The sequence below is a fragment of the Euprymna scolopes genome, chromosome 39 (assembly GCF_053919585.1).
Source record: "Euprymna scolopes isolate OS-2025 chromosome 39, ASM5391958v1, whole genome shotgun sequence".
In the NCBI taxonomy this organism is placed as follows: Eukaryota; Metazoa; Mollusca; class Cephalopoda; order Sepiida; family Sepiolidae; genus Euprymna; species Euprymna scolopes.
In genome coordinates, this window is record NC_136520.1 from 77,135,427 (window position 1) to 77,160,935 (window position 25,509).

Here is a 25,509-nt window from a genome sequence, read left to right on the forward strand (position 1 = left end):
CAGGTCGGGGGAGTGGAGAGGGCAGTGAGAGAAGAGTACAAAGTTGTAGCACTACTTCTGAAGCCAATCCTGCGTCTCTTTGGACTTGTGCGTCAGTGCCGAGTCCTGCTGTCACACCCAGGGTCTGCCACCAGCCACCTGATTGCACCAGGGGATCATCACACTCTTCAGCACATTCAGGTACACTTTGGCGTTGACTTTCAAGCTGGCTTCAAAAGATGTGAGGTGGCATAATGTGGGCCTCACTTGAAACCACACCAAAGACCATAACTGTAGGTGAAAACTTGGTTTTCATCACCCTGGACACATCCCTGTTATTCGTGGCAATCCAGCAATGCATTTTGAGGGTGCTGGCAATGGTCCTGTTGTCATAGCTTGGATCGGTAGAGAGCATGAGTTGTACAGTGGCACATCTCCGATCTCGCTTATTAAACATTGTGTCACTTTCAGACGTGATAGACGGTTCCTATCGCTTTTGGGATTTGTACACAACTGACCAACTAGTAGATGGTCTGCAATAAAAAAAGAAAACCGGTTTTCATCAAACGAAAATGGAATCATGTCATCTTTTCTAGAGTGACACTTATCGTTCCACCCTCTATGTGTGTGTGTGTGCATATATATAGTGTAATAAAATAATTTTCTAAATATCAAGTTTTCTCAGTTGGTTATTACTTTTCAAAAGATAGCCATTACAATATTGTTTCGTACTGCAACTAATAAGTCTGCAAAATTACATTATTGCTGCATATTTAGTTACGTATATATAATATATTTACGTGTGTGTGCACGTGCACACACAGAAATCCATTAAATTGTAAATAAAAAACTACTTACCATTCTTTTGAATTCCTCAATCTCTCTATCATTTTTCCTGGTATCCTAGACGTCCACGATCTATTATTTTCCTTGGCCCCTATTTTGCGTTTTGGACTGTCCTCCATAACAATGTCAGCCTCCTCTTCAGACGATGACAAATCACGTGGAAACTTTGCCGACTTATTCATCTTGTTCTTTGGGCGTAGATTTTTGCTTGGATCTTTTTTGGTTGGAGACTTTGTGAGGTGTCTTTCTTCCCCATCTTCTGGGTGCTCTCCATCCACAGACTGATGCAAAGCAGATGACCGAGTTACAGAAGTGGAAGGGGATCCAGGAGTACAGAACAGGTCTGCACTTTCTTCCCCTGAAGAGTGTGCATCCACATCGCACATGTTTTCCACATGGAAAACAGTTGACTTGTTTTGCTGAACGGTCTTGTCATCTGGAGGCAAATAAAAATAAATTTGGTTATAATCTGCTAACATACTTCCTGTCGTTACTACCGGAAACAGTGACAAGGCAAATCAGTTCCTTCACTTTTGTTGTTCTTCAGTATTTCTATTGGGAAGTGATTTATTGAAATAAAATATAAGAATAGAAGATCGCTGAAAAATGTACAATAAAAATTAACAAAATCATAAAGACAAAAATAATATAATTAGTCTTTTTTTTTGTACGTTTAATAACAAATTTAAAAAAAAAAAAAAAACAAACAAAAAATAACAAGCCAAGCATGCGGGGTCTCTCTCCATGAGTAAAGCATTTACTTTTACCATGACTAATGTTTATGCAAAATTTCCAAAAAATCCAAGGCACGGTTATTGAGAAAAGTGCAAAAAAATGAATGGATGAAGGATTTAAGGGCAATTTTACCCCTATACTGGCCTCTAGGGTGGCAACCAGAGTTATCCCAGAAAATCCGTTCTGGCAAAATTTACATTCACCATGACTAATGTTTGTGCAAAATTAAAAAAAAAAGAAATCAAAAGCGTGGTTATTGAGATAAGTGTGACCAGACAAACAAGAGTGAACTACTAGGTCCAATCCCCCTCTTTTGTCAGAGTTTCTATTTTATTTGAAATTTTATAAAAAAAAATGTTTATGAAGTTAAAAAAATTTTTTTAAATTTTAAAAATAAAGTTTTTATTTAAATTTATATAATTATAAATTATATACTTTCTGAAAGTATAAAAATAAAACTATTGAAATCAAAATAAGATTTCGAACATCATAAAACACGTATTCAATGCATAATATTCCCAACATAGTTTTAAAAGATTTTAAAATGTGTTTTCAATAATTCTTAAAAAAGTGTTTCCGATAATTTAAAAAAAATAATTTCAATAATTCTTAATTAAAAAAAATAACGCAAAAGTGTTTCTGATAATTTAAAAAAATAAATAATTTCAATAAACCTTAATAAAAAAAAAACACAAAAGTGTTTCCGATAAAAAAAAAATAATTTCAATAATTCTTAATTAAAAAAAAAAAAAAACGCAAAAGTGTCTCCGATAATTAAAAAAAAAAAAAAAATTTCAATAATTCTTAATTAAAAAAAAAAACCGAAAAAGTGTTTCCGATAATTTAACAAAAAAAATAAAAATAATTTCAATAATTCTTAATTAAATTCTTTAAAATTGTTAAATTAAAAAAATGGACAAATGTTTCCTTAGCAACCCTAACCTGTCATTTGTCATTGTTCCCTTTTTCTCTTTTTATGGTCTGAACACTTCAAATGCAGAGTCTTACATTTTCTCTGCTCAGTATGAATCCGATGTTAGAACATCCATTATTCTGGAAGAAATTGCTGAAGGTAAAAAATGATGACACTGGTTTCTTATTAAAAAACCAGGAAAGCTTTTATTGTCATTTTATCTTTTTATTTTAGCAAATATTTTTATTTAATAGGATTTAAAAGTTAAATTTAATTATTACATAGAAAAATGCGAGCATGAAAAGTAATATGGTTAAGATTAAGCTTAGAAAAATAAAAGGACTAGTTGTTAAAACTGAGGGGGAGGCAAGATATTCTAGTAAAAAATATATAACTTAAAATATCGCAGCATTAAGAATTTTTTTTTTAAATTCAATTTATTATTATATATAAGTTTTAATAGAAATATGTTAAACTTTTGCCTCGGGCAATGCCAGGTAGCCCTACTAGTTTTAAAACATAAGAATAAAATAGATAAACCAAATACCGTAAACTTACCTGGATCCGAATCTGGTATGACTTGCCTGGACAAATCATCATCATCATCACTACTACTAATAATCCTTGTATACGTTTGATCGCTAACTTCGTTTTTGACAACACTCTTATTTGTTTTACAATCAGTCCCCGATGGCAGGTTTTGATCAGAAAGGGCAGGTACCTCTGGCTTTTCTTCCATCTGTACCTCTTCATTTTCCTCTTTGTCGGTTACAATATCAACAACATCGTCATCTAGTCCAAGCTGCGCCTCCAATTGAGCAATTTGTTTCTTCATCTCTTCTAAGTCTTTCTCAAGATACGTACATTGCTGAAAAAAAAAAAAAAACAGAAAATTAGGCAAAATATTTAGGCCACGTATGTAAGCCAAGAAGTTCTCTACAGTGAAATAGTTTCTTGTGGATTTTTCTGGATTAATGGATCTCAAAGTATATCCTAATACGCATTGATGAGATTGAAGGCCAAACTAAGATTATCGTATAATCATTGGTGTTCAAGGGAGAAAACGTTAAGCTTTTCAAGCCAGCTTTCATAGGACAGATTTGATGGACTCTGCACCACTCAAGTAGCCAGTCTTTGAATTCTCTCCAGATGCTGGATATTACATATTAGATATGAAGAGATGAGGCCTAAACACCATATTCCAACAGTGGACTGACGATGGAGACATGTACCGGGAGAAATCTATATTCCTATAAGTTTGAATTGTTTTATGTATTGCTATTCATATTAAAAACCTTTTTTTTTCTATTTATTTAAAAAGAAAACACAACTTTGTTATATATGGGTCATTGAATTGCATTCACTAGCAAAAGATCCAGCTAATTTGCATATTCTTTTAAACATTCATTTTAATTAATTCCCTATTAGTTTTTTTCGGTTTTCTTATGGGATGATCATCTTTAGTTAACTATTACGTGTAATTATATTCATGCAGATATTCTACATGATTTATACTTATGTAATATTTGCATAAAATGGTTATAGTAAACACAAAACTCTTTCTCTCTCTCTCTCTCTATATATATATATATATATTTTTATTTTATTACATTTTCACCCCAAACAAGGCACGTTGCCATTTTGATGTAGGGGGGCTACTATCAGGGACATAAGCTACAGGGGTACTATGTAGGGAGTTCGGCAGCAAGATGTCGGTTCACATTACACTTGAACTTCTGCATGTCAGTACAGTTGGGGAAGCAGGGACTTGGAAGGGAATTCCAAAGTATAGCGGTTCTGGGGAAAAATTACTGGAGTAGAAGGCTCTTTTACATCTAGGGATCTCTATAAGAGGTGTGATTTAGCTGCTTGTCAGGTTTGTCGGGGGTATTTACGTCGATAGGGTACAAGTGCTTGCAGTTCGTCAGAGCAAGCACAGTTAAAGTACTTGTAGAACAGGCAGAGGGATGCAACATTTTGTATGCGTATATATATATTTGTTTAAAAAATTTTACCTACCAAACTCCTGTAAGTTTTTTGGTTTACAGACATGAAACTTAGTATATAGAGTATTCAAATCCATACAAAACTTTATACTTGGGTTTTTGCCGGGGAAAATCAGTGCAAAAGTGTGAAAATTAAAAAAATGCAATTTGCCAGGTGAAGGTCATTCGATGGCATTACAAATATGCTTGTGTAACGTAATAGCTATTGGTTTATGTTTTAATTTCTAGCCTTGCAGCAAACGTGTTAGCATAGCTCAGGCATTAACATCAAAGGAAAAAGTAAATCATAAGCTAAACGTTTTGGTTTCGATTCTCGGTGGTGGCACCAAGTCATTTTTTTTATTAATTTTTAACTCATTGCTATATAATCTTCTAGGCAAAATGGATGCGAGTGTTTGTGTATGTCCACGAAAGGCTTTTCAGATCAGGGTTCGGCTGTCGGTTAAACTTTGCAAGAAGTTTTCCTAAACTTCCGAGATCATAATATCCAAGATTTGCAAACGGACACTGTTCCTTTCCTTTTTTTTTTTTTTGATTGAGTTAAAAAAATTCCCATGCCATCGTCTCTAGTGTTTGTTTATCTTTTTCGGATAATAAAGCGAAACTATTCGAACACAAACAACAGAAAGCGGGAAGCTTACCTGGCCCCCAACCAAGTTTAAAAGCAGCATTTAATAAAGTGGAAAGCAACATTCATTTCTGTGCATGCGTGGCGACTCCTATGATTCTTAAGTTAATTACCAACTCATTGAATACAATATCCTCTTTGGCCTAATGGTTAGCGAGGAAGACTAATTACCCTGCGTTTTCGAGTTCAATCCCACCTCTTGCTTTATTTTTTTCATTTCAATTCACTATCTTCTTTAGCCTAATGGTTAGTGTGGAAAACTAATTACCCACATCTCTATCTGTTTTTTTATTTTAACCATGTGGAAGCCATTCTTAACACTGCTTTGTCTTTGTGCCAATATCCTCAACCCAGGCCCCCCCCCCGCACTAGTTTAAATAAAAAGAAAAAGAGCTTTTAATATGAATATCAGTATATATATATATATATATATATATATATATATATATATATAAAATTTATAGGAGTATAGATATATATTTCGCGACTTCTGGATGAATTAAATTAGAGAAAACCTTTTTAGTTCTCAGTCAATGGAGGGAGAAACCTTTCTATACTGAGAAAATTTCATTTTTAAGCAAATTGTATCACATTTTGTTTTTGTGGAAAACAAATACTGACAGAAAGCGCCAAGCTTACCTGGCCCTCAGCCAGTTTTAAAAGCAACTAATTACCCTACGTTTCCAAGTTCAATCCCACTTCTCTCTATCTTTCTTTATTTTTTTTTTTTATTTTGTCCTTGTGCCAACATCCTCCACCCGGGCAAAAGTTAATTACCAACTCATTTAATTCTCTATCCTCTTTGTCCTCATGGTTAGCGAGGAAAACTAATTACCCACCTCTCCCTCTATCTTTTTGTTTTATTTTAATCATGTGGAAACCATTCTTAACATCGCTTCATCCTTGTGTCAATATTCTCCACCAGGGCAACGCTGGGTACTCCTCGCTAGTATTATATAAATATAAAAGCAAAAATGTATGTATGTATGTGTGTTCGCTTTCTCTGTGTGTCTACAAAAGGCTTCTTTCAGAGAAGCGGTCGCTCGCTTCACAACTTTTTAAAACTTTTTATATCACATATAAATCGTAATATCTCACAGTTAACAATGAAGCTCGCCTGTCTATTTAATTTGCTCGATTTCAGGAAGATAAATATTCAATATTTGTCACTCGCCGCATGTGGGTTAGTCTTTTTCCTATAACATCTTGGGGAGAAAAACAATGTTCAGCAGTAAATGAAACCCCGCAGTCAAACTTGACCTCATTAACTCATTAAAACAAGCACCTGCTAAATCCAAGTAATTAAATAAATTCAAACGTGTTTCCGTAAGCATGTTGCGGTGGGACAATGGTTAACGTCGCACGTTTTTTTTTTTTTCACAACTTTGCCTCAACGGTTCGGGTTCGATCCTCATACTTACTTTTATTTTTTTTAAAACCCCACCCCCCACACCTCCAAACACCCGGGCAACGCCAGGTACCCCTCGCTAGTCTTATATAAATACAAAATCTGCAAAATATATTTAAGTGTATTTCACGGCCAATTAGTATACTGATAAAATCAATCAATGATATAGACGTCAGCCCAAAAGTATAAGTCAACTGGATAAAGGGTACACTTGATATTGCTGGCATTATACACTGAAATTCTCTGTGTTTCCCTACGATATCAATCCACGATTAAACTTGTGTATAGTGTTTTTTCTCATATTCTAAAAACACATCACACACTATAAATGCCGACAATTACTTGTGTATAGTGTTTTTTTTTTTTAAGATATGCCTTACATACCTAACTGAACACTCTGGTTGTTTTGCATATTCTAAAAACATTGGGGAAAATATTCTACAGAAAGACTCTTGTAGAATGCCAGAAAGAAAAAAAGAAAAATCGGCTATAAAGGAATTTTAAATATCAAATATTAAATAGTAGTGTTGGGACGATTAATCGGAATCAGAATCGCGAATTGAAAAATATCAGAACTTTTGGGGAAATCAGAATTGGAAAAATTTGTGCCTATTTTCCGATGCCAAAAATGATTCCTTTTATTATTTTTTGTTTTTATTTAATTTTGTTCAAAACCAAATCTTCCACTGCTGGTAGTAATAATAAAATATTTATTGATTTTAAAATTTATCAATAAAACTAAAATCTATAGACAAGTGTATTTTTACGTTTTAGTTAAATATTTAGAGATTTATAAAGAATCGAAATCAGAAATTTAGTACTAAATCGGTATTTTTATTGGAATTGGGGGAAAAATATTGGAATCGTCCCATCAATAATAAATAGACTTCATTTCACTAAGAGAACATCGCCAACTTCAATGTTATTTTTTCTGTGTGGTCTTCTCTTTTTAAGCCTTCTTATGGCTGTGTTGCAGTTAACCATTAGCAGCTGTCGAGGGGGTGCGCATGGCTTCGCAAGAATAAAAATAAGAAAACGAGAAGCAAAAGAAAGTACGGACTCCAAACAAATAGTCATTGCACTCTGGGCATGTGTGTGAGACAATCGTGGGAAACTATCTTCTAAGCGCTAACATTTATATCTTAGCTTTTCTGTTGAGGTCGAGGTCGTTAGTTCATCTTGATCTCCCAAGGTTCTCCCAACTAGGTCTAAGTCACTATCTGCTTTTGACTATGTCAAACTCACAACTGTCCTCAAGTGTTATTTATTATTTAGAATCCTTCGAGATTCGGCTTCATAATTTGTATAATGATTTTTTTGGGGGGGGGAGGGCGGACTGTTATTCTCATCTTCATAGTTGTTGTTTTACTACGTTTTGGCCGACTAATCTTCTGGGCTGTTTCGGCAGGATTGAAACCGCAATCTTCAGACGATGCTCACCGGGAACCGTAGAGCCTCAATGCCTCTATCTGGGTCCCATGGCGCAGTGGATAGTGGCGTTGAGTCTTTACAGTTCTAAGTGAGCATTGTGTGAAGATAGTAGTTTCAATCTACCCAAAGAGGACTAGTCAACTAAACTATGGTAAGATAGCAACTACGGATGGCAGTAATTACTGAGGATACAGTTAAGAGTCTCAGTATTCCTATCCTGCCGCAGTTAACCACCTGACAAAGACCAGAGGATAGGTTGGCCGCTAAAAGTGGTGAAACAACAACACCTATGAAGATGAGAATAATAGTCCGCAAAAAATAAAATCAATACATTAATTGTCCTCAATTGCACCAGCATAAAATATTGCAAACACTTATTAACTATTGTAAACTTCCCCAACTGTTATAGAATTCACTGCCACAAAATTCAGACACTCCTGAAACAATCCATTGTCCAGTCCTTTAGTTCGCTACACCCTGATTAAAAATCCCATTCAGCTTCCTTTGTCTAACTCGGTGAATAACTTCCTATCCATTGTTCTTCCGATAAACCCATTTCTTTCTTTTGTCATACTTTTTTTGCTCTTTCTCCATAACATTCTGACTCTTGCAGGGAGGAGAGAGCACTGATAGTGTCACAATATCACAAAACTAAAGTTCAAAAACTGAATATTTTATACATACTTGCGTACTGAACTTTTCCATCTGAGTTGATAAGGCACTCTGAGAAGAGGCGGGAGCACTGTCAAGGTTAATACTTTCAACTTGTTCCTCATTTTCTGAAATAATCAAGAATCATAGAAATTGAATTCAAACAATAATATTGATTTTTTAAATGCTGGGAAGTAAACTTATCTTTTATCCTTCAGAGAGGAGTTGACGGTAGTCTGATTGTCTGAATTAGGAGGTAGATGGAATAGCCAAAAGAAAAATAAAACAAACTAATTGCATAATTCAAGTTAGTAAGCAAACACGTTATCGATGGGCTTATGAGGACACAGATGTTATAACGTACCAAATTTAGCTTTTTAAAACAGAAGACCAGAACGAGGGTTAGCGCATGCGTGGTTTGTAAACCACATTGAAAGCAAGATTTTTTTTTTTATCTGACCCGCCTCCTTTCTTCAAACAAAATGACACTTCTACACAAAATAATTGACGATTTTTTCCAATTTTTTTTTTTTTTTTTTTTTAAATATTTTTTGTCCGAGAGATCACTCTTTCTAACAATGCTGCATTGGTGCCTGTACGATGCAGATGACAAAAGTTTTTAGCGGACATACTAACACACACAGACATCTGAGATTTATTTAATAGATTTAGATCTTCTAATATTTATTTATGGTGTTTGGTTTGATTGTTTTGTAGAGAAAATTTGTTTTTGTTTTTCACTTTGCATCAGATGATTGAGGAAAAGGAAAAAAAAAAAACAATAACATCAATATTTTGTGCATTTTAGGTCAGGAAGCTAGTATCTTCAGACAGCCTGATCTGGTAGCACTAGAGGGAAGGAAGAAATCAATGAAATTTATTTGATAAAAAAAAAAAAAAAAAAAATAGCACAGTGCAACAATTCTTGTAAAGAGGCAGTCATTATTTTAAACATGCGGTAGTCATTGTCACAACCGCATTTGGAAGAGCAGTACGCTAAGAATGCTGCTTTTCTACAAGGGCAAAAGTTGGGATCATGAATTATATGAACGATTCCGTTAGTGACATTTGGAGGGAGGGGATATCCTATACTTTTAATCAATCTCTTGAATGCTTATAATTTATTGAATTATCTCCCTTTTTTTTTTTACATAGATATTCCCATTTATTTAATTTGATTCCCTTAAAGCATAAAATTTGAAGGTGAAAAAGAAAATCCCTCAATTAGTTTCTTATTAAATTGAGAGGTTTCTAATCTCTTTACAAGATATCATTTAGCAAGAAAATCGATTACAAAGGAGTCACCACTTATCAAGGCCCGGCGGCCACTCAAGGATAAGGGTTAATAAGTGTATAGTAATCAATGGGACAATAACGTAGTAATCGCTAGTAGTGGAAATTTGGTAAATTGGATTACTTAAGGGGGCGGCTCATCAAGAACTTGTTTACGTTGGACTTGAAGAAAACCATATTGTAGTCAGCAGGAAAACAGAATTCCACAGGCGTGCAGTTTGAAAAAGAAGCAGCTTTATTCATGGAATTTACGTTTAGGTTTAGGCACAGATAAACAGTGGGGGGAATTATTGATAGTGGTTTTCAGTTGGTAGGTGTTTTTCGTAAAAGTTTGGCATGGGTGGACCACAGGCTGGAGCTTAAGTGTGCATCCATTGAGAATATTTTGGAGACAAACTGTCTATTCTTATCAAGGGGAACAATTTAATGGTGAATGAACATTTAGCAAAATCGACTTACATTTGGTTGAATTATTTTTTTAATTAAATTTTTCTATTAAAAAACAACTTTGTGGGGAAGCAAGTAAATTGCAACGTTTGGCATATTTTGCAATATTATACGTGTTTACTTCTGGTGATGACGTCATTATCTTCTGTTGAAAAACATTGACATAAGATGTCATATTCCAAAAATCACATAGATGTACCGCTGATTCCAAAAATCAGATAAATGGATCAGTGCACGCTAGAGGCTTTTTTGTAACATTCTAAAAATCATGTAAACATTTTTATTATTTATCATTATACTTATAATAATAATACATTACTACTACTACTACTACTACTAATAATAATAATAATAACAAGTTTAAGAATGTGATTAATTCCTTCAGTTAAAATATTTGTTTGAAGATGTTTCGTCGGGGACGCCAAATCATCTATTACCATTTAATTATTAAGTTCTTTAATAAAAACACTATTAAACTCAGTTACACTTGCAGCGACAATCTAGAAAGAATAATTAAGAAACACAATAATAGAATACTTAACAGCAACAATAATTACAATAATAATATTAGTAACACCAAAAATTGCAACTGCATGAACAAGGCAGAATGCCCACTAGAACAACAATGCCTACAGTCTGAAGTTGTTTACAAAAGCCACTGTTGCAGCGACAGAAAAACACTAATCTTTGTAAATCACTATATTCCCTTTGCCTTCTTTGTTTGCATGAAAAAAATTTTTATTACGAATTTTAGAGATAGAGATAAATTATTAAATATTAGAAATGAATCGTCAATTGTTTGCAGGTATTATAAATCCCACCTTCTCAACAACTTCACACAATACTGAAGTTAACTCGCTAAACACTATTTCCCGCAAGCAGATTACCTTAACTCTAAACTTTAATCCATAATTATAATTATATATATTTACCTTAATAAATTCTTCAATAAAATCACCCAACTGATGTTAGTTAAAACTCTAAATGTTCCAAACCCAAATAAAAAACTGCGTCTCCGTACCTAAACTTGACTCAAACTCTATTACTACCTAATAAATTTATAACTGTCTCCCTTTCATTTTATAACTTTTGACAATTATAAATCTATAATTGTTTCCCCTATTATATACAAATATAAAAGTGAAAATGATTGTGTGTGTGTGTGTGTGCGTTTTCGTTTATGTCCAAGAAAGGCCTTTTTTCGAGAACCGATCGGTCGCCTCACAACTTCTTAAAACTTTTTATATCGCGCCTAAATAATATCTACGAATTAACAGCCGGGCCGCCTGTCTATTTAATTTGCCCGACTTTCAAAGATAAATATTCAACAATTTTCGATCGCCGCATGTGCATTAAGCTTTTTTGTATAAAAAAAGCGAACAGACTCGCGGTATATAAAACACTGTCCCGCACTCAAAGTTGACGTCATTAACTCGTCAAAAACGGGCACTTGCTGTTAAACATCGCACATTTTTTTCACACTTTATTATTTACCCAAAAACACACACACCTGAAAACATCCAGGCAACGCCAGGTACCCCCTGCTAGTTTTATATAAAGAGAGTCTAATTTTATTGGACGCATCTTTAAATTTGTACGTATCTTGACTATCTGGCCCCTACCACTGCTGCCAAGATTTGTAGACACTTTGATCTATTTCTAACTTTGGTGACTTGCACAAACCGTCGCCTGCTTTCCCTTTCAGCATCTTTTTCATGACACGTCGGAACATACACTTCCGTTATTTATCCTTTTCTATCTCCTCTTCTTATTTTGTCATATTTTCCCTTTCTTTTTCATTTTATCCCTTTTAACAAACAACTTCTTATCAACATCTTCAATCTCCTTTATTTCCTTCTCTCTTTGTTAATTCTAATTTTAATTTAAACATACTCTCTCCCCCCTCCCTTTTCTTTTTATTCTCACTCCTCCCACCTATCCCATCTCTATCCATTACTCCAAATCTTGGTTTTTAATGTAATCAAAAATCTTTTCTTATTATTCAGTTTTGGCTTAAATCATCTGACAACATGGGCTCGATAATTTGTTTATCCCGTCTATAGAAACAATTTGTAATGATTGAAGTAAATACACCCTGAGGTTGAAATTATAAGAACACACACATATATATATATATATATATATATATATATATATATATATATATATATATATATATAAAAACACACACACACACATATATATGTGTGTGCACAAAGTCTATATTTCAAATTCCAAGATGCAGTTCATCTTGACAGCACTTTTTTCGTAGCGCAGAAAAAAATCTCATAATTATGTCAATTTTTTAATATTCTTCTGATGAGTCAGGGCGGAAAATATTAAAAAACTGACACAATTATACAATTGTTTCTGCCCTACAAAACAACAAGAGTTGAACATTTTAACATACTGAAAGAAATAAACAGTAAAATGAACATCTTGGAATTTAGATTTTGTCATTTATTTGTATATACTGTTATATTTAGCATACATAAAAGGATTGATAAATAAAAGGATTGGTATAGATAAAGGGCGAAACATAATTGAATAAGCATATTTTTCCATAAACCCCCATATACATATATATATATATATATACACACACATGTAACCAAGTTATGGGGTTGATATGCCGTTGTAGAGAAAGAGCAAAAAGAACGAAAAATAGGACGATCAAATGACTCTGTGGTTAGAACAAAGAAAGGAAAAAGTATGTCAAGAGATACTTATTGTTGTAACGGTCAGAGTTTGGAGTGAGCTGGCTGTTTATTTTAAAACACAGAATTCGAGATGAAATGACAGGCGGTTGTTTATTTTAGAAAACAAGGTTTGAAAGCTGATGACAGGCAAGTTTTCTTGTTGTAAACAAATACAAACTCGTGATGTTTAAAGGGCATTGATGGATATGTATATATTCCTCGAACACAGAAAAAAGAGGAGAAGAGAAGGAGAAGAGAGAAAAAGAGAGAATTCGATTTTGGCGAATTCAGATGGTGTTAAAGTCGGGCAGAGAGGGCTTTTAACTTAAAACACGTATCTCCAATGGCCGAAAAACTTATCTGAACTCGAGTCACAAGCTACCGTTTTAAAATAGCTACAGCCAACTTCCTTCAAACTCTGAAATATTATTAGACCATTATTATTGTGAATAAACCCAGATTAATTGTTTATTCGTGTGTGGAATCATTTTAATTTCCTTTTTCACCACACTAAAATACACGGCTCTCTTATCGGCGATGTTCGCCGGTAAGCAGGTACACAACAACAGGTCCGGAGTATAAATTTAGACGATCAACTGATAATTCTGTCACTACCCCATACCAGCAACAATAAAACGGCTAAGAATTATCACCGGCAGTGGTCACTGGAAGGACAAAAATAGTGAGCTGCAAACCGCCAGAGTCGGGTCGTTTTCAGGCTGCCGTAATTGGAGTGGAAGAGTTCTGAGGTCAACGATCGTCTCAACCGACCGACTGAAGGGAGTGACACACATATACTAGTAGGCCACCCAGTGTTGCTCGGTCGCAAGATACACTTAAATATGATATTTTTATTGATGGAGATTACACATTTATTATTATAGAGACAATTCCTCAATTCTTTATCGATTATTATATTAAATCTAATATATAGTAGTGAGATCAAAACTAATAAATATATATATATATATATATATATATATATATATATATATATTTAGAGACTGGACGATTCCAATATTTTTCCCGATTCTGATACAATTACCGATTCCATGCTAAATTACCGATTCAGATTCTTCATAAATCTCTAATTATTTAATTATAAGATTGTTATTTTCCTCGATTTTAATAAAAACACGTGTTAAATATTTTCTTAAACGTCAAAATACATTTTTGGAGGATGATCTATCGATTTTAGCTTTACTTGTATTTTAACATGAATGAATTTTCAATATTATCAGCAAGGAAAGATTTTACTTTAAAGAAAATCAAATAAAAAATGACAAGAATCGATTTAGCATCGGAAAATGGGCACCAATATTTCCGATTCTGATACCCTACAAAGATTCCGATTTTTACGATTCCGATTAATCGTCCTAACACTAATATATATATATATATATATATATATATATATATATATATACACACACACACATGACTTGGTTGTCATCAGCTAGAATCAAAAACTAAAACATACAACTCTCCTACCTCATTCCTTAGCCATGTCTATACACATATATATAAATTCACCTGTAATCCCTTTTTTAAAAGATGAAATCAGCTGATTATCACAGAGAAGAAGCAAGAAAGCAAGCAAGGTCCACAGAGTTTTTTAATTATATACACACACATATATATATAGTCTTAAAGCCGACGAAGATAAAAAAATAAGTTATCGTGTCACCTACCATCAGAATCATCCTTGATCACCTGACGCCTTGGCTTCCTGATCCATTGCCGTGAAAATTCTTCAGAGTCCTCAAGCTCTTCATCACTATCAGGCTGCACCTGACCATTTTCATCACACCGACCATTTTCATCACACTGACCATTTTCATCACATCCACCATTTTCATCACACCGACCATTTTCATCACACCGACCACCAAAGTTTCTGGCGTCTGTGTTATCCGCAGACACCATGGTTTGTTCTCCTGAGCTTTTGCGTTTATTGCAAGATGTCGGCAAGTTGGAATCTGATATCGGTAACTTTGAATTCTTGGAAAGTTCATCACTGACCAGAATCGGATCTTTATTACCTGGAAAAAAAAAAAGAAAAAAAGAACAGGCGCTTGTTAGGATACAGTCAACAAATCAATTTTTTTTAAATATATCGTTTTAAGCAAAAACAATATTACGTACTTACTTGTCATGCCGAAAATAGTAATATATCCAAAAATTATAAAAAATTATAGAGTAGAAAAATATTTCTAGTTAAAAGTAATTTTTATGGAAAATTAAGTAAAATTGCATTTTCTTAGACGTTATGAAGTAGGCAGTCGGAGGCTAAACACAAGGGACATAACTCCAAAAGGAGTGAGGGATGCCCTTTTCTCTTCTCTGCAGCCTCTTTCCCACAGAAGGGACATTGTGAGCCTGTCTTTGTTTTATCATTATTTTCAGGACAAGTGCTTGTCTGAGCTCCAATCTCTAGTCACCCCCCTCGCCAATCTTTCACGAAAAACATTCATCTAGCTGAAACCGCTGTCATTAATTTTCCCCACTCTTTGACTGTGCCTAAATCAAAACGTAGATTCCATGAACAAAGCTTCTTTCTCAGAACTGCACGCTTGTGGAACTCTCTTCCATTTGTCTGTTTCTCAGCTGACTACAACTTGGTTGTCTTCAAGTCCAACATAAACAAATTCTTGATGAACCGCCTCCTTAAGTAATCCATTCTACCAAATTTCCATTACTACGATATTATCCCACTGATTACTGTACACTCAATAACCCTTATCCTCAAGTGGCCTCTGGGCCTTGATGTGACTATGTAAAAAACAATATTTTTAATTGAGTCATAGCTGTAATATTTGTTGTCCATAACGATAAACTTTTTTTTTTTATTAAAAACATAATAGTTGTTCTACTTGATGGATTTTCATAATTTTTGGATATATTACTATTTTCGACTTGATAATTAAGTATGTAATATTGTTTTTGCTTAAAACGATATATTTTAAAAAATTGATTTGTCGCACCAAAGAAAATGTGTATTTAATGGTCAAATTATTTAAAGGATTCTTTTTTTTACCCCAAAATAAGATAAGGCAACTATTCGCAATCATGTTTAACACAGGATTATCGAGGGTAATTTTAAAGGTAATTTTTAAACGATTAAAGTAAATCCATAGGCATTACAACAAAAAATCTCACAAGTTTGAATTGTTTTGAGTTATCTCCCTTGTATCTTGAGACTTTCAAAATGGTCTAACGAGACAGTCACTCCTTGCGTAGCAATAGTTAATTTTTTGTTCCATTTGAGTGTTCTTGAAAAATAGAAACGTATGGACCAACTCTTTGATCTCCACTGCAACCTCTCCATACAAATGTGATGTTGCTAGTCTCAGTCTTTTCTAACAATATTAGCACATGTTTTATCTGATCTATTACTGGCTTCCTTTGTTCTTTACTCAAATTATTTTTCTATAAGAGACAAATTCTGCGCGTTTTTTAGGAGGTGCAGGGGATCTTTTTTGTGTGTGGTTTCAAGACTGCACGATGGGGGTGGCTTGCCAGTTAAGGTTAGTGGTAGAGTTATGGAAAGGTTTATATTTTGAAGTGGTCGGATTATAGGAGGGGAGAGTGTCGCTCAAATTTAATGATTAATGGTACGACACATTCAAGGGAAGGCACTTTTAGAAGGTGAGCTTGTCACTCGGATCTTGATTTAGTGGTAGAGTAATTTTTTATACATATACCAACTTTTCAACTTGAAAAAAATAAAAGAATTCGGAGTACTAACTAGCAATACACATGAAAAAATTTAAATGGCTTAAAATATTTCAATATTGGTATATATGGAAAGAGCTTGATAAGCTAAGAAAGAACCTTTTTAAATTTTTAAAATCCAATTAAAATCAAGAAAGTTATGACTATTTTTATGCCCTGCGTGTTTGGATATTTTCCCCTCTTTAATACCATATGCATTTTGTACACATTTTTTGCACTACTTTTTCAGTAAAAATGCTATATCTTTGTTAAAACAAAAGACTAAGCAATAAAATTTACCATATAAAGTGTATTTTTGTGCAAGGAATCTGAATATGCTACTGAAAATCTCCAGAAATGAATGGGTTCCAAATAATCTGCAGTAAATTCACATAAATATGCTGCAATTGCTTAAAAATGCCATGTATTCATTAAAAGAAAAGAAGTTAGAGAACTGAAAGTTTAGTTGTAATGCATTTTATGTGCCAAAAACTGAAATCGAAATCTAGGATTGGTTAAAAATGAATATATTGCAATATTTCTTTGGTATTATTGTAGATTAATACGTTCTGTTAGCCCCTCCCCATCTGACCACCTCTCCAAAATATGTGATTCTACCTTTATAGACAATTGCATGTGAACAACTCGAAAAAACTTTAATAAAAGATAAACAAAAATTATTTTAAAATTTAATGTAAAATGATTTCCCATTTTGAATCATTCAAGCGTTTTAGGGCAGTTACCCCCTCCCCTTTTTTTCCTATGATAGATAAATCCTGGGTGTTTTTTTGTTTGTTTGTTTGTTTTCTAAAAGGCGATTATGCATGGTTTTAAGAGGGTCTTTGTGCAATTATGAGAAGGTAGGGAGGTTGCCACTCTGACTTTGGGTTAATGATAGGGCTAAGGAAAATTATGTGTGAACATCCTGAAGACTTAATAGAAACAAAACAAAAACAATTTTAGAATTTAGAGTGGGGGTTGGTTTCACATAAATGTAAAATAATTCACCATTTCAAGATGATCCTAGCGTTTTAGGACAGTTGACCAATTTATTTGGGGGGGAGGGGGGGGGTAATCATGTGCACTTTTCTTTAAATGTTTTTTATGCTTTTTTTTTTTTAAACGTTTATATGAGCTCATCGAGGAAGTTTGTTTAGTGGGGAGCTCTGCCACTTGTACTTAGCGTTATTGTTAAGGCTAAAGGTTTTACGAGGCGGCTTGCCACTCATACCTAGGATTAGACATAGAATTAAGCGAGTTTTTTTTAAGAGGGTGTTTGATACCCATTGTGAAACTTTACAAGAATTATGACAAACAGACAAAAATAAATGTTATTTAAAAAAGTGACGTCCCTCTAACAGAAAACATGATGCTTGAAAAAATATCAAGTATTTAAATTCTATTTAAATATAAAAAAAGAAACAAGTGTTTGCTAAAGCTGGCAAATTGTTAAAAATTTTGAATTAATGTTATTTTGATTTTTAATTACATTTCATGTCTTTTTCTACCATTTTTATTTATTAACTGAGCACCTCCTACAAATATTTAAATATTGATTATTTTTTTTATTTTATTTTTTTTTTAATAATCGGGTAAATTAATTTCCATTTGATAATAATTCACTGAAAACATTTTTTTAAGGACGAAAATTAGAAGTGTGAACATGTGAACCAAAACATCATATTTCACATTTTCGCTTGTTAAAATATTTTAAAATTTACTACTACCCAATTTTTAAAAATATTTGTATGGTTGATAACAAAATAGCTCTAACATGTAAGAAATTTTTTTATAACCAGATTTTCAATTAAAAAAGGAAATCGATTTGGAATAAAAATAAACAACAAAAACAAACGTCTTTACGCCATGTTATCGCTGCTGCTGATACAGCTACTATCACTAATACTACAGAAGTCTTGATTCAAATTCATAACGATTTTTTCGGATATTATGTTTTTAAATTGCTACGTACCACTAGAGAAAACACTGTCCAATCATCTTTTCAACGAATAAACATAATAAAAAGATTTTATTTAATAGTGAGTGTCCGAAGAAATTTTTTTCAAAATTTTCAATACTCACCATTTTGTAATCTTTTGTTTAACACAACAAAAAAACGAGTGGTCAAATGAATTTCGGACACTCGAAATTATTAAAAATGACATCTCTTTTGGCTAATTTCCAAATTTCATTAAAAAAATTCTTAACAGAAACACGGTACAAATGTTTACAAATCAGGATGGGGGGTGGGGTCGTTACAAAATCTTACCGAAAATGTTGTTTTATGATGTTAACATTTTTATCACTTTATTTGCTTAAAACTCTAAAAATATATAATGTATGTTATTATTTACTAATTCATTTGAAAGTATATTCATTTCTGAACAAAACGGTGGTATTTTGAAGACTTAAAGTGCTTTGGTTTTTAAAATATGACTATTTTAGCAGAAACCCCTTGAAATCTGTGATTATCCAAAGCGTTTTAACGGCCACGTGTATTGCTACTAAAAGGCAAGAACGACTAAGAAATGGTGGTTTAGCATTAAATTGAATTTATATGCGAAACTGATTCCACTATATTCTAAATTATTTTGCCTTTTTTTTTTTTTTCTACCAAGTTTTTTTTTTTTTTCGGATACTCATACAATCGTCTATAAATAGTAAAATTTTATTTAGCTTTTGTTAACTGGCAGCATGAAAGTCATTTATTGCTAAAGTTCAAAAGTTTATTTGAAAACCAATATTTCTTGAAAGAGCCATTATTTTATAAAAAGAACAAACCACATTAATTTTAAATGAAAAGTGTTTTTCTTTTTTCAAAATAAACCCGTAAAACTGACGTTGATCAAGGCTTTGCAGACAAGTTTATCTTTAATTCGCTTATTTTTGTTTACAAGTAAAATAGAAAGTTACTAGCCAAATTCACATGATTTTTGGAATATGACATTTTTGTTCCATGACGAGTATAAAGATTTTTTTGCATTTTTTTTTTTTTTTTTTTTTTTACAAGTTTAATTCTAAAATATACACTAAATTTTATGGTGAGACTTGAACGTATCAATATTCAAATTCCTTCATTTTTTTCAACAGCCTTTGTTTAAAAAAAATTTCTAATAAACTTTTATTGTTTAAATAATTTGAATTTACTTATTTTATTAAAAAAAAAAAAAGATTGAAAAGACATTTTTCATTCAGTAAAGAGTTTTCGAAGATTGCCAGTGAAAAAACAATTGTCAAAAGATAAACGTATTATTCCTAGTTATCACTTAAAAAAATTCACTCACAATGTAAAGTAAGCAGTAAACAGCCGACAGTAGCTGCTGTTCAGCTGCTGGCTTGACTGAGCAATCAAGTTAAATTGTTAATTTTTCCTGAAAAAGGGTTAATATTTTCGAGAGATACAGTAATTTAAAATTGCTGCTACCAAAAGGGAAATCAGGATAGAATAATTATTTTAACACATACAAATAATAAAAACATTGATTTACTTAGTTGGAGTATGAAAAATATTTAGAAAAAAAATTGTTTCATACACGTCATATTGAAGTCTTTTTTAAGACAAAAAAAAAAAAACACACACACACACACACACACAAATTTCATATCATGACAATGGGTAAGTGATGTTTTTTCTAATTGTTTTCCAAATTTCATGACAAAATTCCTCATAGAAACGTGGTATTGATCATTTAAAGAAGCAGGGTGTTTGTAAAATAACTTACCAAAAGCGCCATTTTATAGCGTTAAAATTTATATAACGCTATTTGATCAAACGTCTTCGTAAATATATTATGTAGATTATTATTTATTAGCAAAAGTACCCAGCCTTGCCCCGTCGTAAAATATGCTTTAATATTTTAATTAATGCACATGTCATATATATTCTCTATCGATTATTATATTGTAAATATATAGTAACGATTTCAAAAGTATAAAAAAACATGATTTTAGTTCCTTTCAACTAAACTGAAACTTATGAAGAATTCTTGGTAAAATTATTTATTACAAGATTCAAGCAAGCAAGGGTGCCTAGACAGTCTACAGAGTTTTATAATTATATATATATATATTACATAGGCATAAACACTTATCAAGGCCCACAGTCCACTCAAGGATAAGGGTTAGGAGTGTACAGTAGTCAATTGGACAATATAGTAATTGTTAGTAATGGAAATTTGGTAAATTTGTTAACTTAAGTGGAATGCCTCATCAAGAACTTGTTTACATTGGACTTGAAGACAACCATATTGTAGTCAGTTGGAAAGCAGGAAAACGGAAGACAATTCCACAGGTGTGCAGTTCTAAGAAAGAAACTTTGTTCATGGAAATCTATGTTTAGGTTTAGGCACAGATAAAGAGTTGGGGAAATTATTGATAGTGTTTTCAGCTAGACGAGTGTTTCTTGCGAAAGTTTGGCAAGGGGGGACCATAGGTTGAAGCTCAGTCGAGCACATGCCAGGAAAATAACGATAAAGCAGAGACAAACTCGCAACATCTCTTCTGTGAGATAGAGGTTGCAGGGAAAAGAAAAGGATATCTCTTACGAGGCTACGAAGTCTATTTTGAACTCTATCAAGGCAGGACAAGTCCTTTCTATTACTGTTATATATATATATATATATATATATATTAATATAGACAAATATTACATGGTCACTACACTAAACATGGTAAAGTTCCAGACAAATGGTCAAGACCACAAGTCTTCGTTAGGCGACGTAATAAAGTTTGTGTTCCACTGAAGTCTAGTCCTCAAATGGGAGAATAAAAGAAATATTTTTTTTTTTTTTTTTTAAATTGTTCAGTCTAGCGACTACGTAATATTTGTCTATATAAATAAAAACAATATAGTTTGCTCTTTTTCATTGAGCACTCTTAATAACATCTTTTTAATTCAGGAGTTTTCCCTCTTGAATAGCTTTAACTTGGTATATAAATATATATATATATATATATATATATATATATGAACAAATGATTAATAAAACATGTTAAAAGACATCTTGAAAAAGAGTTAAAAACATATTTAATTTTAAAAAAGGAAGCACAAGATAAGTTGATAGTCCTTAATCCGCGGAGTTTCGAAGAAATACTCTCCTTCTCATCAGAGGGCAGGAATTAGCAAAATGCAGGATCGGATTTTGCATATAAAAGTATTTAATGAAACTACAAGTAACTATATATATATATATATATATATATATATATATATATATATATATATATATATATAAACCTGCCAGCATACATGCACCCTCACACACATATGCACATGCATACACAGTAGATTAGAGCAAGCAAGCAAGGATGGTCTACAGTTTTATGATTAAGATTAAAGCATGTGAAAGGAGATTCATTTCCGAACAAAATGGTTATAATTTTAGGATTTAAAGTGCATTGGTTTTTCAAATATCACTATTTTAATAGAAGAACCTTTAAATATGTAATTATCCAAAGCATTTTATGATCAATGGGCATTGCTAATTGTCCGAACACAAGATTATATGAATATGCATTGACATACATGGATACGTACACGGGAATGTGAGCATTTAATGGCAAAAACGTCGAGCCCCTCTTTTTGTGTGTGTGTGTGTGTGTGTGTGTGTGTGTGTGTGTGTGTGTGTGTGTGTGTGGATAGTGTGTGTGTGTGTGTGTGTGGATAGTGTGTGTGTGTGTGTGTGTGTGTGTGTGTGTGTGTGTGGATAGTGTGTGTGGATAGTGTGTGTGGATAGTGTGTGTGGATAGTGTGTGTGTGTGTGCGTGTGTGTGGATAGAGTGTGTGTGTGTGGATAGAGTGTGAGAGCAGTGAAAAAAAAAGTTTTCCTAAACTGCAATCAGTATATTATTTTAATTGGAATTCATTATTGAGATGAGTATTATTTATTAATTTATTTATTGCGGACTATTATCCTCATCTTTTTTAGTTGTGAGGCAACAACAACTATAGATGGTAGTAATTGCTGAGAATGCAGTCAGGAGATTCAGAGTTTCTATCCCGTTGCAGTTACCACCTGACGAAGGCCAGACAAATAGTTGGCCGAAATGTCGTGAAACAACAACTAAGAAGGATGAGGATAATAGTCCGCAATAAATAAACCGCAATCAGTTTACACTAAAATAGTAAAAATGAAGTGCATGACACAAGAAGCAGATAGGAAGGGGAATACGAAACCATGAAGGTGATCGAACTCCTCTACCCCTATCATGTACCGTTTGAAGTCTTAAACATTCATTGCAATATTTACATTTCCAGTTTTCAGAGAGAACTGGCATAGGAGAGTAAAGGAAGGCAAGATGGAAGAGAGAAAGAAAAAAGAAAAAATTAGGAAAAGAGAAAGAAATACAAAGTTGTAGAGTGAATGAAGATAAAAATCTCTTTCCCACGGAAGAAATGTTGTCAGCCTGTCTCTGCTCTATCGTTAGTTTCATGGCAAGTACTCGTCTGAGCTCTAATCTATGGTCCCCTTTTGTCAAGCTTTTACAAAAAGAAAAAAAAAAAAAAAACACTTGACTAGCTACAACCACTAACAACAATTTTCCCCACTCTCTACCTGTGCCTAAACGCAGAGTCCATGAACAAAGCATCTTTCCAAGAACTGCCCACCTGTGGAACACTGTTCCATTGGCCTGCTTCCCAACCGATTACAACATGGTAGCATTCAAATCCAATGTAAACAAATTCTTGTTGACCCGTCCCCATAAATAATCAAAATTCTACTCAATTTACACCATTAACAATTATTACACAAGGCTTTTGACAGGGTATGGCATGAGGGTCTCCTCAGGAAGATTAGATCTTACGGTATCACTGGTAGAATACTTAACATAATTAAATCCTTCTTAGATAAGAGAAAAATCCAGGTTGTCCTCGACGGTCGACATCTAAACAATATGATATAAATGCGGGAGTGCCCCAGGGATCTATCCTTGGACCTCTGCTGTTCCTGATATTCATAAATGACCTCCCCGACAAAATTGCCTCTGAGATGGGTATATATGCTGATGACACCACACTCTATAGCAGGCACGACAGGAAAACAAATGAACATATATCTAAAGTAATGGCAGAAACACTAGAGGATGACCTCCAATCAGTAGTGGAATGGGGACAAAAATGGATGGTAACGTTCAATGCCGCCAAGACAAAACTGGTTTCATTCAATAATTACAAGAAACCCTCTCTACCACCTATAGCAATGGCCAACGACTCTTTATCTGAGAGTACGTCTCTCAAGCTCCTTGGCCTAACGTTCACAGGAAACATGAGTTGGAACAATTACATCGAAGGCATTGCCAGGGCCGCTGCGAGGAAGGTGGGCTCTCTCTACCGTGCTAGAAAACTTCTAACACCCGAAAGTATCCTGTACCTCTATAAGGCCACTATTCGCCCATGTATGGAGTATTGCTGTCATATTTGGGCCGGTGCATCGGCTACTAGTCTCTCGCTCCTTGACAGGGTTCAAAAGAGAGTCGCAAATCTGATAGGCCCTAAACTGGCATCTAAACTTCAGCCTCTGTCCCATCGTCGAAACGTTGCATCCCTCTGCCTGTTCTACAAGTATTATAATGGTGAATGCTCTGAAGAACTGCAAGCACTTGTGCCCCCACGACGTGAACACCCTCGACAGACCCGACAAGCTGCTAAATCCCACCCCCACACTGTAGAGATCCCTAGATGTAAAAGATCTTTCTACTCCAGTAGTTTCTTCCCCAGAACTGCTAGACTTTGGAATTCCATTCCAGGTCACTGCTTCCCCAACTGTACTGACATGCAGAAGTTCAAGTGCAACGTGAACCAACATCTCGCTGCCCTAATCCTTACATAGTACCCCAGTAGATGTTTCCCCTGATATTAGCCCCCTACACCAAAGTGGCAATGTGCCTTGTTTGGGGTGAAAATGTAATAAATAAAAAAAAAAAAAAAAATCTTACATTCATTAATCATTATCCTTGAGTAGCCTTTAAGCCTTTATAGGTAGTGCCAACTTCATTAAAAAAAAAATCCAACCAAATAACAATAACAAAAAGATGGTAGCGAGATGAGAAGGATAGAAAAAACAGGGAATGAGAAAAAGATAAAAAAGAGAAAGCAGAGAAATCAAATCAAATCGAATATGAAAAAAACAAAAATAAATAAGGAGGTAAAGCTCTAGCAATTTGGCTAAAATTAGTTTTTTCTATAAAAAAAAAAAAAAAAAAAAAGCAACATATCAAAAGAAGAAATCTGAAATAGAAGACACAGAAATCTTGAACTCCATCTAAAACTCTGCGAGAGTCTTTATATCCACCTGCAAGAGAATTGGCCGCAGATGTTGGTTTTGTATCCGAGCTACTGATTTGGAAATCAGTCTGCTGATCCAAAGTTTTATTATCTTCCTCCACAGGATTAGATTCTAAACGCTTTGCTTCCAAAATTTGCTTGTCTGGTGACGCGTTCGCAATGTTAGAGAACTCTGCAGGACGTTTCTGCAGAACTGATTCCTTACACATCTCTTCATCAGGAATTGGTTCCGAATAAACTCCCTGCAGAAAAAATTAAAAACAAAAATTCAGTAATACAACCAGCATTTTTTACATCAACATGCTGTTTAAGAATTTGGAGAATGCAAAACACCAAAAATTTTTGTCAATTTGTCTGGTTTACAAGTACTTGAATGCCATGTGCTCTGATGAACTCATAGTACTTGTGCCCCCCACAACATAGATACTCCCGACTAACTCTACAAGCAGCAAAATTCCACTCCTTCACTGTAGAG

At 33.6% G+C, this 25,509-nt stretch overlaps 1 protein-coding gene across 1 annotated transcript in view; it reads right to left on the reverse strand.

Annotated features, from left to right (window-relative positions):
• The window catches only part of LOC145263927 (uncharacterized), a 262,476-nt gene that overhangs the window by 184,381 nt on the left and 52,586 nt on the right, over positions 1-25,509 (reverse strand). The window contains exons 5-9 of the mRNA XM_080121001.1: positions 25,042-25,276; positions 14,728-15,078; positions 8,631-8,725; positions 3,032-3,341; positions 838-1,261 (exon numbers count right to left, since the gene is read on the reverse strand). Coding sequence (XP_079977127.1) covers positions 838-1,261; positions 3,032-3,341; positions 8,631-8,725; positions 14,728-15,078; positions 25,042-25,276 — 1,415 coding nt within the window. The remainder of the gene's footprint in view (positions 1-837; positions 1,262-3,031; positions 3,342-8,630; positions 8,726-14,727; positions 15,079-25,041; positions 25,277-25,509) is intronic.